General features: G+C 31.0%; 1 protein-coding gene across 1 annotated transcript; it reads left to right on the forward strand.

The window, feature by feature from the left end:
* The first annotated feature begins 252 nt into the window (after positions 1-252).
* On the forward strand, positions 253-9715 carry LOC142317337 (DNA polymerase delta subunit 2-like). Its single transcript, XM_075353814.1, has 5 exons — positions 253-376; positions 1862-1954; positions 2365-2557; positions 5369-5479; positions 9467-9715. The coding sequence occupies exons 2-5, from the start codon at positions 1883-1885 to the stop codon at positions 9613-9615; spliced, it is 525 nt and encodes a 174-aa protein (XP_075209929.1). The 5' UTR covers positions 253-376; positions 1862-1882; the 3' UTR covers positions 9616-9715.
* The last annotated feature ends 3629 nt before the right edge of the window (positions 9716-13344 follow it).

Below are 13344 nucleotides of genomic sequence, written 5' to 3' on the forward strand. Positions count from 1 at the left end.
AAATTTATTTATTTGTGTTCATTATTAATATTCATATCACTTTGGTAGGTGTCCACGTATAATTGAGATTCTGCATTTGTGTAAAATGAAGACATTTTAGGAATCAAATCTTACAAGCTAATGCTTAATGATGTGCAGTCTTGCTAGCTAAAAAGTGAATATGATGTTCACTCTTATAATTAATTAAAAGAAACTACGTGTGAATTTAAAAATAACTGAAGTTTTATAGAATGTTTAATTTTTATAATGCAGGAAATTCTGTTCGATCGACTCCTGAAGCAAAAATAATAAAGTAATACAAACATTGACTATTGAAGAATCCAGCAGTACATTGTCTGCAGTTGAACAACTTGATGAATTTTTGGAACAGCTTGTTGTAAGTAGTTTTCTACTATAGAATTAAATGAAAAAAAATTTTATAGTAAATTAAGTTAGATTTACTTCAGTGGTACTACTTCTATGCAATACAAAAGTATATAAAGGTTATGTATAAATTAATATTTGTCAAGTAATAAAAATAAACAAAATAATTTGAAAAAGTAAAAGTAAATTGAAACTTTATATAAAAGTTATACATGCATACTTTTATAAATTTTTGACAGTCCCTGCCAAAATAAGTACTTTTTGTAATTTCAGCTTGTCTATTCCCTTTTCTAAGAACAGTGCCAACAAAGTACCTATTTCATTCGTTGACTCAGTCTTTGAGTTGATTGCTTTTGAAGTGTTAAGTAGCCAGTCAGTTCTTGAATTTTGGGAACAGATGAAAATCAGGGCTATAAGGGGAAGTGGTAAAAAATCTGCTCCTTAAACTTGTTTACTGCATCCCTAGTGCTAGTGGCGGTGTGAGACTACATGATCATGCAAATAAACAGTCTGCTTATTAGCATCCCTCACAGTTTATTCTGTATCGCTTTCCTAAGCTTTGTTAATGTTTTACAATAAACATATGCAGATATTGTTGTATCTGGCTTCATAAATTCTGCCAAAAAAATTCCTTTACTCTTGTTCCTAGCCCTAATATCTTTGGCTAGTTGTAATGTTTTTTCTGAATGAAATTTCCCTTTCAAGGTTAATTTAAAAATTTTTTTCATATATCATAAGCCATGATTTTTCCTTTCTTATATTATAAACCATTTTTTTTTTTAAATTATGCTATTTTTTAAATTATTTTAACACTTAAACTAAGAAAAGATGTTTAAATACAGGCATTTTGTTGTATGTGAAATTTTGAATCACAAAACTAAGAACACACTTAAGATAACACTTGTGTGGAGGCATAGACACATGATGCCTCCACACAACACACACTGTCTCTCTCCCTCCTTCCCATACACACACACACCATACAAAGAGTAAAAGACTTATAATTCATTAACCATTATCATGTGACTCATTTCTTTGTCAGTAAATACAGTAATTTTGTTATCAAAATACTGTTAAAGAGAATTTTGCCAAAATTCTTTAACTTAAGCAGTATAAAATTTACTAACTCTCTGTTGTTTCCATTTTACTTCAAGTTGATTATTTCTGGTAAATTTTCTGATTTATCAATCTACGGAATTTCAGACATACGACTTGAAGACTGAATGGAAACTGGCTTCATTAGGGAATTGTTTAAAATCAAAATTTACTGATATTTGTATTAAGAACTATACTCTTATTTTTAGGGATACTGATGATATTTTTGTTTCTATACTATTAAAGGAAGAACTACCATTACAGAGTAACTACACAAGAAAAAAAAAAGGTTAATGCTATAGTTTTGTTGTTATTGTTCACTATATTACTGAACTATCCAACTAATACAGTTAGCTATGTAATATATACAGTTTTTGTTTATTGACATTTTTGGTTTTTACAGGAATTTATTACAGTTGATCTCATGCCTGGTGAATTTGATCCAGCAAATCACAGAATTCCTCAACAGCCATTACATTATTGCATGTTTCCTAAGGTTTGTATTTGAGTAAAATATTGTAGATTATTTACCTTATATGTTTGTTAAAATTCTTTTACCTCTTTATTTAAAATAATGTAATGACATTATATTTATTGATTAAAAAATTGATAGTTTTATATAGAATAATTAATTCGTTAATAAATAACTTCTAAACAATTTAAATGAGTAATAATGATCTATATGACAAGTCAGACATATGGACTCACACAGAATAACTAGTAAAATATATGTAGGCAGAACAAGTTGAATATTTAGGATTTAGTTTACCATGAGTATTACTGACCATTTAAAAATAAAGATAAAGAACCAATTCTAGTGTTACATAATGTCTCATAAATATTAGAGTATTTTATTTTATATTTTTTTATGTCAATGGTATTGAACATTTATTTTTATCTTTTCAGGCTTCTAAGTTTAATTCACTGAATGGTGTTACAAATCCATATTGTTTTCAAATAGAAGACCGTTTGGTGATAGGAACATCTGGCCAACCGATTACTGATATTTCACTTTATAGTGATCTTACTGATTCATTGAATATATTGGAGAGTACACTAAAATGGGGTCACCTAGCTCCTACAGCACCAGATACTCTAAGTAAGATTTGTTTATATTAAATTAAAGTAGTCTTTATCTAATGATTACTTTATGGTTAATATATTTGATTGTTTGTGTGTGTGGTGTAAATTTTTCTTTTGTTTAATGGCCACTTACATTTCAGTCAGTCACAACGGTCTTTTTTTGGTAGTGTATTCTGAGCATAAATTTTTTTGTCAAGGAGCGACCACTGGTAAATATTCCAAATAAAGGAAGTAGCAAGTTATTCCTGAGCTTTCACTCATATACATTATACATGTTTAATTGAAAATAAGTGTATATGTCAAATTTCAGTCTCATTAAAACAAGTTATGTTCATAAGTTATCCCCAAAAAACAGTAAAAGAAAAGAATTGAAATAAACAGTGACTCTGAAGCAAAAATCCTTTTTCATTATTTTACTATGGAACAGGTAGAAAACATGAAAAAATATCTACCTGATTTTTTTCACAAAATATCTTAATTTATTCATCATTATTATTGTCCCTTTCGAAGTACTCTCCTTCAGATATAATACATTTGTGCCAGCGACTTTTTCCAATTTTCGAGCTCCTCTGTTATCTTTTCATGGTTCTTTTTAGCATGGGAAATAGGAAGAAATCAGGAGGCTATGTCTGATGAAAACAGAGGCTGAAGCATCATAATGGTGTTTTTCGTCAAAAATTCACGAACAAGCAGTGAAGTATAAACAGGTGGATTATATTACCATGGTACAATTGCCATGAATTGTTTCGGCACAAATCTGGGCGTTTTCTTTGGATTGCTTCATGCAAACTGCGTAGAACTACCAGTTATTACTCCTGACTGACCGTATGACGTGCTGGCAAGAATTCATGATACACTAAACTTTTAAATTGAAGAACACTGCGGATCGAACGTGACAAGCGTTTTTTGGTCTTGGCTCTTCAGGAACCTTCCGTTTAAACCTTGGGCCTTAGTTTAAACAGCATACCTATACACTCATGATGCATTACCAGTTACGACATGTTTGAGCAGTGCTGGGTTGTCGTTGACTTCATTCAGCAACTCTCCTGTGCAATGTTCAGTCACCACTGCTTTTGGTAATTTGCCAATTTTGGAACAAATTTTGCTGCCACATGTTTCATGTCCAAAACACCTGAGAAAGTTGCTTGGCATTAGTCAAATGATATGCCAGCATCATCAGCATCTGTTAATGATTTGGTGATTGTCCATAATCGTTTTCTTTACTTTGTTGACGTTATCATTGATTGCTGATGTGCTGAGACATACAGGGTGTGCTCGTCATCTTCAACATCTTCAAGGCCCTCTTGGAAATGTTTTTACCACTTGTTTTATTCATAGAATAATTGGTGAAAGTAGCATTCAGCATTTCCAATCTGATGCTGTACTTATTCTTAAAGCAAACTTTAACGTAAATTCTTTGCTCAATTTTTCCACAAGTTAAAAAACGCTGACCTTAGAAAAAGATGTGTAGCCTTTTCAAAAGCCAAAAATAAACTAATCATCCAGTATGGCTACCAATGTAAATATTAGTTAGGGACAAGTATACCAACAAAAAAAAAACCTGACAATTGGACTTAAACAGCATGGAAAATTTAAAAATGTTTCATATTTTTTTTTATTAAACCTTGCAAGTACTTAGAAGAATTACCATACTCATTTATTTACAAAAATCATTGAACAATAAAATTTTATGTTAAATAGCTAATTCCTAATAACAGTGAACTTAGTTTTGATGAATGAGATATTAAAATAAATAATCTTTATAATTTTACTCATTCGTCCTATACAGCTTAACTATTTCTTATAGAGCATTATTTTATTAGTAACTCAAAATATTGAAACATGAAAAATAGCTGTAAATGTAACATTCTGTTTAAGTTTTACTGACATCCAATGAAGTTATCTTGATAAATTTACATTTTAAAAGACCACTAAGTTCAATGATATAAGTACCATTCAGATTATCCCAGTGGTTCTTGATTTTTAAGTGTACAGACTCTGTAACGATTTGCAGAAGTTGACAGGTTGCTAACTATTTGAACATCTTTCATCAATAAATGTTAATAGCATCGTGCAACAAAACTAAAACCAATGTTGTTTAGCTTCAGTGATTTATTGGAATTGTTTTTTTAAATGTGGTTTCAGTAATTGTCACTTTATTTTCCATTTTGCTACTTGAAATATTTGATGTATAGAGCAAAATCATCATGCTGTTTACCTACCCCTTTTTTTCTTAGTTACTTCTTGGAGCTGGACCTGCTTTAATATGAACGCAGCCTCAAGGAGATTCCAGGGGAATTATTCACCCCTGTACTTTCTCTGCCATTGTTGTACAGATGATCTTGACCTATATTATGGATACCATATGTGCTATCCCGTACAATCTATAACATAGTTCCCATGATGTTTTATGGGGTAACTACCCTGAATTCTCTCCAGAATGCTTTTTTATCCTCCAGGAACTGGTAGTACATGAACACATGTGTTCTGCAGTGTCCTTTCCCTACAGTAATCTCATACTGCAGAGGGTCTCTACATCCATGCTCACACATATGCTTTAAAACAACTGTGACTGGTAAGGAACTTTATCAATTCATACCCCAATTTCCTGCATTTATTGTCCAGCCATCTCTGGAGGTTCATCTACCCTTTGTCGGCTGAAACCATTGTTTACCATTATCCTGCCCAAAGTAAAACTACTGCATTGACCCTACTATTATTACATTGACTTTTATTACTTAAATACATTAATCATTTTGTTGAAAATACTTTTTGGTTCAAGTTTATTTGTATTATATATTTGTAAATTGTGAATTATTTTTTGTAGGTTGTTATCCGTACTATGATGATGATCCTTTTATATTGGATTCCCAACCTGATATTTATTTTGCTGGAAATCAACCTAAGTTTGAGACTAAAATCATTGATGTTAATTGTAGTAAGTATATTTTAGAACCCAACTGTTGTTTTAATGTTAATTCTAACAATTTTAATTTTGTGATACAATGTAAAATGGTACAAGTTATATCCAGAAAGTAAGTTCCATTTCTAAATATAGATGCTTCAGTGCTGTGATCATGATTCTACAATCACATGCGTGCTGAGTCACCTGATATGTTATGAAGGGATTGATGCCATTTTTATTCAGTTGTCTAATCTGTACACTTCTTACTATGTTTTTATAATGTTTAAGGAAATCTAGTTACCCAATGCAAAATTTGGTCTCTGATCTGCTTCTTGAATGCAAGGAACATTAAACTGGTTGAAATTCACTATCAAATTTGCAACATTTATGGAAAAAGTACAATGAATAATTCCATGATGTGGAGGTGGTTGCAATTATTTAGTGAAGAATGCAAAAACATGCACAATGATGAATGGAGCAGGTAACCAATCTCTTCCCATACGTTTTTCAGAAATTTCACTATTGCTTCTGTCTAAAATTGTTTATGAGAGATTGAATTATCAAAACTATGTGCATTTTAGGTGTCTAAGATGGTCACGGAAAGTCACAAAATGAAATAGTTGGGCAACATGTTGGAATTTTTAACTTTATACAGAACAATTTATTCAAGTGTTAACTAGGGAAGAAACATGGTTGTCACACATTACACCTGAAATGAAACTACATTCTACGGAATGTGGCAACACACTTTATTACCCAGAAAGACAAACTCATTGTTTTCCACTTGGAAGATCATATGTATATTGTTTTGGGGCAATAAAGAGGTTTAGCTTGTTGAATTCTTGCCTCAAGGCTGCACAATCAATAGTGATGTCCATTGCTTAATACTGAAAAAATTTCAATGCTATTCTGGCCAAGTAATGTAGCTTACTTCATGACAACACAACTTCACCTTGCTCTATTTTTCTGTTTAGCCTCCAAAACTACCGTAAGGTATTACTTCAAAGGATGATATGTATGAATGAATGTAAATAGTTTAGTCTTGTACAGTCTCAGGTCGACCATTCCTGAGATGTGTGGTTAATTGAAACCCAACCACCAATGAACCCACCGGGTTGGTCTAGTGGTTAATGCGTCCTCCCAAATCAGCTGATTTGGAAGTCGAGAGTTACAGCGTTCAAGTCCTAGTAAAGCCCAGTTATTTTTACATGGATTTGAATACTAGATCGTGGATACCGGTGTTCTTTGGTGGTTGGGTTTCAATTAACCACACATCTCAGGAATGGTCGACCTGAGAATGTACAAGACTACACTTCACTTACACTCATTACATATCATCCTCATTCATCCTCTGAAGAATTATCTAAACGGTAGGTACCAGAGGCTAAACAGGAAAAAGAAAGAAAGAACCACCAATGAACACTGGTATCCACTATATAATATTCAAATCTGTATTAAAGTAACTGCTTATATTAGAGTAAATTATCTTCACCTTGCTGCTACAACATAAGTTTCTCATGGCCTTCGACTAGGAATAGTTCAATAATTTTATTCCCCTTACAATCTGAACCTTACACGAAGTGACTATCACCCATTCTTGTATCTTAAAACCTTCCTTTCCTTCCTAGCCAACAGTTCCATCACTATGATGTCAAACAAGTTGTCAGTATGTGACTTGTATCACAGGTGGCATCATTTTATGGTAAAGGGATGTAACTTCTGGTGTCCTGCTGTAGTAAGTGCCTCAATAATGAAGGGAACTATGTGAAAAAGTAAAATAAGATTTGTACTTCAGAGCAATAAAAATTTTACATTATAGAATGTTCTTGATCTTTTAATTAGCCCTTTGGAACTTGCTTTCTGGATGATCTTTGGTAAATTTTAAGAAGTGATTTTTAAGTAGAGTTCTGGAGGGAATGTGAACCCTATTGGAAAAGTATTTTTCTTTTACTAAAATTTAAATCGATTACTAGTTCGTTATTGTCAATTAAATTAAAAAAAAAAACTGTTAGCACTTATAGGGCTTTCCCATCATATGGCTAAAGATGCATTCTGGAAAAGCCCTACAACTGTGGATTGTTTCTGATGCATGGCTTGCACACACAACTTAATTTAAAATTATAATTTTATTTAAATGTAATATTTTTTCATTTATTTAATTCAGTGATTCTAACTAAAGTATGCGTGCATACTGTACTTAATTCATGCAGGTGTGGTGGTATTAACCAAACTAATGTAAATTTCCATCTTACAAAGAATAAATTTCACTTGTACAGTTGGCAGGCTGGTATAGCTGCGAGACTAAACACACCAGGTTAGAGTAGATCCAGCCAGGCTGAATGAATCCCCTTAAGGTTGTAAATATTATTCATTTATTTAATTCTACTGCTCATCTGTGACGTCAAAGCATAGCAGATGACTTCAACAGCATTTTTTGGTGTGGTGTGATCTTGCAAAATATTTTTTTGCAATGTTATTTTTTAATTGTTAACAAATGTGCCTAAGAAAAATATGTTGTTAAATAGGTGAAATCTCAATATACTTAGGATGACCTTGCTCCACAGTCTCACTCCCTTGACCTTTTAAAATGAAAATTTAATGGCATAATATACAGAAGTAATCTGACCAAGTAGTTTCCCTTCTAGAGCTATAGCGCTATCTAGATGGGAAAGTAAAGTTTATTATAAATATTCAATGAAGCATTCTGGAATTCTTAGTAGCATTTATTAAAATCTGTATGAGGCTGCAAAAACCACATTTGTTATATAAAGTAATATAGTTATATATATATATATATATATATATATATATATATATATATATATTTATACTGTGCACTGAAATATGAGAGCAAAAGTTAAGTGATATAAATATTATTTTTCAGTTTTAAAATTCATAAAAGTGGTTATGATTGGTATGGTTATTAGCCGCCTAATTACCCACACGATTGGTATGGTAATTTAGCCATTCATTAATGGTTAGTAATTTTTAATAAATTAGCATTTTATTTTTAACTTGAACCTTTCAACTTCTAAGTTTTTTTATGAGAATCTTTTTGGATTTAAAATCTCTCAATTTTTAAAATATTTAATCACTGTAATATTATTTTTATCTACCTAGAATAACCACGTTAACTCAATGTTTTTCAAGTATATAATTTGACTAAGCTATGATGTTGATTTTTTAAGTTAAATTAATTCATTAATTATATTTGAGTTAATATTATTCAAAGTAAAGTTACTTTTATAGGTTATACTTGCATGTTGTATGCAGATTACTTGAGTGGCTACCCAGAGCAGGCTCATGTTTTATTTTGGTTAAGCTGAAGTTTTAAATCAAATAAGTTCAAATTAGAATGTTTCCACTGAGCAAATTATTTTCTCCATTTTGTATTCATTATTTTATTCATATTTCAAGTTTCCAGGGGAAACATGAACTTGGAACATGTTAGCTAGATTGCCATTCACTCATTATTTTCCTACTGCTACTTTGCCCTCATTGGAATGTTGCAGAACAAACTTCAATTTCATCCTCATTATTAATTTCCATATTGGTTTGTCTTCTTTTTGGTTCTTCCTGGGCTTTGCCTCATCATGTTTCATCTTTATTTTTCCATAATTCCTTTTTAACATGGTTACATTATATTAATTACTTTTTCAGTTATTTCCAACAAAGTAATCAATCTGATTCATTACAAGATTATTTCTATATTTTTCTTTTTCAATTGACCTATTTTATTTTGATCTTTTCTTTATCATTATCTATTATGTGTTTTTCATATATTTTACAGTATCTTTATTAGGAAAAATATTATAAAATTAAGAGATCCATTTATTGGTCACATCATGTAATCTAAGGAATTTGAAAACAAAAGTGGATAGCCAAGATGTTGAAGAGAACCATTACAGAGAAATACTAAAACTCTAAACACACATAGAAAGTATTTGGTGATTATGGATTGTAAACCAAAAAAATTGTAATATTTTAGTTTTTGTAACTGTATTAATTCTATTTTTATAGATGATGGTGGTGTTCATAAAACTAGACTGGTATGTGTGCCTCGATTTGCAGACTCAAAGACATTAGCTGTGATTAATTTATCCTCATTAGATTGTTACCCTGTTTCATTTGGTGTCTTTGATGGAAGTGGTTCAGAACCTGATAAGTAGAAATAATTGTTATTTTACAGGCTATACAATTTATGTTACTATTTTATGTTAAGTGTAACTATCAGTCAATAATTTTACTTTTAAATATACTTTATTCCACAGTAAAGTTGAAGTGTTGAATTCATTTAATCCTTTGGTTACGTGCCATGAAAAAATCTATATACTGCACAATGTTATTTATTTATGATTAAATTTTATGTAGGCACAAATGTTCACTTAGTTTTTGTTGGAGAAACAAATTTTTATTTACATAGTTTTTAGTAAATAACTGGCATGCCAAACACACATACGATCAAACAGAACAATATATTAATGGCCACGTACCGTACCTTATAGGTGATACTTCTCTGATTGTCTCACCATTTATATATAGAGACAATTTATTGATGAACTGTAAGTAGTTACTTTTCTATGTATTGTTATACAAACAAAATTGTTATGCAAGTATTTTGGAGAATCATCAGTCTATTTTCATCGGTTAAATTCAAGAAATCAGATTAAGAATATTGATGCTTACATTATTATACTTAAAAGAAACTGTTAAGTCATTTTTACACAATTTTTGGGCCAAATATTATATAATTACATTCGTAATCTGCTTCCTACTGACCCTTGTTAGTGAACCTTTTCGTGATGCACATTGTAAGCAATATGTATGCATGCATGGAACAACTCAATTGTAATAAATTATCCAATTTATGCAGCGAATTGTAAAGATTAGTTCTTGATTTAAGTAAACAGATTCTGTTATTAGATAATTACAAAAATAGTTATAAATTAAATAATTATACTTAACAGCTTTTGATGGGATAAGTAAACAAATTATCCTTACTAGCAGAAAACTTAATTTTAAAAATGAGTTTTCCATATTTTTATCAGAATAAAGCTCAGGATATTCTTCATTACCTCATGCATTAAAAAAAAGTAAATAGAATCCTGACTTTTTGAAAAAAATTGGTAATCGTATATATTCTCTTGTTTTTTTACTTGTCAACAAGAATTTTCTTTTCACCGTCTTTTATCTATTTTTTTATTCTTGTAGGGTGCAAACCCTATTCTAGTTAGTGTTAACTTAATTCTGTTTAATTACTTTTACTCATAAATTCTGTACCAAAGTGTTAACTTTGAAACATATTGACAATAAAATCAAAGAAAAATTAACACACTTGAATTAAATGAAGGAAAAACATTCATTTTAGGCTTTACATACGATGAAGGCACCAACTCCTGGGTACTAAATTTTTTGCCAGTAGAGAGAAAATGCTTTTCTGTTATGCCAGTGAAATGAATTACTGATCCCTAGAGTCCTCTAATACCATCAGAAATTGAAAAGAACAAAGATTAGTCGAGGGAAGGTAACAGGCAGAGTTAGAAGAATCTATAGATCTTAGGAAAAGGGAAGTCTGTGATCCTCAGTGCCTAATCCAGGTTAGTGGATAAAGGAAGTACTGAAGATAGAACTTTAAGGGAGTATGGAAAAAGTTATAAAAATGTATTCACTTGTGCATGTATGAGAGGTCATAAGAGCAAAGTGAAGAAAAAACAATGCACAATTGTTGAGATCAAAATATTTAGGCACCAATAAAAACAAAAATCTGCCTGAGCTGGATATCTTGGCTTTATGTGTAATTAGAAAAAAATTAATAAATTGAACATACCAAATATGAGATAACACACTTAATATAATATAAAATAGTTTTGATGAATACTTTAAAATACAGGGTGTCCATAAAGTCTTTCCATGAATATAAAAATTTATTACAAAAAAACTATTACAGTAACAGTTTTGCGGTTTGTGGCAGAAGAAAGAAAAAAATTATCAATTTTTTTTTTACATTAGTTTGTTACAGGTAAAGGCAGAGTAGAAGGTACTGTGATTAATTTTTTTATAAAGTGGTGTCAATCCAGGAGAAAGTGCAATATGTGTTGTGGTATCACGAGTTGAAATCACCGATTTTAGAAGGGAATATGGAAGACCAGCACCTGATAGTAAGAGTATCATTTGCATGGTATGCAAAATTTAAGCAGAATGGAAGTCTAGTCGACGTTCTGTGAACAGGGCAGCCATCCATTAGTGAAGAGAAGGTTGAGGTTGTGCAGCAAGCATTTCTACATAACTTTTCTGAATCTAATCATTGTGCATCTCGTGAACCAGGGATTCCCTGGGCAACGTGCAAAAAGTTTTACACAAGAAACTAAGGTTGCATGTGTATAAAGTTCAGATATTACAATATCTACAGACAGATGATGGCCCTCGTCGTGCTGCCTTTGCAACTGAGATTTTGCAATGGATCGATAATGACAATAAGTACTTGCAGTGTGTGTGTTTATTAGATGTTCACTATACCTCTGGCTCTGTCTACATTACAAAAGATTGGAGTCGCATCTACTACTTTAAACTTTATTTCAGTTTCAAGGAAGAAACTATCAATTTGGACAAAAAGTGGTTAAATGGGAAGAGTTTCACCTACACAAATTTATTGCCAGAGTTAGTAGCAAGCAATTTTAGAATAATTCTAAAAATGGACAATGAGTGTTTCAGGAAATTACTTAGCTTGACCGTTTATTAAAACAAAATTAAGAGTAGCTATGTCATCACAGCTAATATCTTGGATCATAAGGGAAATATATAGCTAAAGTTTCTTCTGAATATTTTGAGTTGGCATTTTTATTAATCTAAAAAAAAAATTAAGTAAATTTTGTTAAGCATCTTTCATTAGATCTCTGTTGTCAGTACATCTCAGTAAGTGAAGATATATTTCACAGATGTATATAAGTTTTATTACAGTTCAAAAGTTGCAAAAATTTGTTGCTGTCATACTCATTTTATCACTTTCCGATTAATGATTTGAAAAGTAAAATTGAAAATTAAATTCAAATTTTCTGAATGACATGAACACATTGATGTTTCAATATTGAGTGAAGTTGGCCGGTTCGTCAGACAACTCTTACTAACATCACTTTAACAATAGGGAGAATTGGTGGGTGATTCTATCTACTTACTGCCTTGATGTAGAAGGACAACTAGTCCAGTTGTATTAAAGACCTACATACAATACAATTTGGTTTGATGGTTGACCTGACTAAGTTGGATAATTTATATAAGTCTTTATTTTGTGAAGTTATCAAGCCTAAATACATGGAAAATTTTTAAAGGCGTAAAATTTTGTTTTACAGAAAATCAGTAATGTCTTCTGTGCTTCTACGGAAATTAACTCTTGATCTGCTTCTACGTAAATTAACATTTGCTTGCATTAGAGGACGGGGATTTCTTGATTTACTTTTCACAATTCTTGGTGAATGTTGATTCTGATTTGCAATCAATGGCTTCCACAATGTAAATGTTTCCTTACATAACCCCCAGAAATTATATAATTCATTTTCTTGTAATGTATAAGTTAAATTACAGTTCAATTGAATAGGATCTTGTACACATAATCCATTGGTGATTAGGAATTTTTCCTTTATAATATTTCGTAATAAGTTGAACTTATATGTTCTATATGGAGGTGGTAAATGAAGTTCAACTATATCTTTCTTTCTAATTAATTCTCCAGTTAATGGACAATGAACCAACTGGCAATTGTCTCTGTAAGAGTAATATTTAAAAAAAACCATACACTAATTGTGCTACTGTTCTTCTATTGTCTGACTTAGGTAGAGATGATACATCTTGTGTAAATCGCCAGTCCCATCCTGTAGACAAATTTTATTAAAAGATATACCACA

This window comes from Lycorma delicatula, chromosome 1 (genome assembly GCF_047948215.1).
Source record: "Lycorma delicatula isolate Av1 chromosome 1, ASM4794821v1, whole genome shotgun sequence".
In the NCBI taxonomy this organism is placed as follows: Eukaryota; Metazoa; Arthropoda; class Insecta; order Hemiptera; family Fulgoridae; genus Lycorma; species Lycorma delicatula.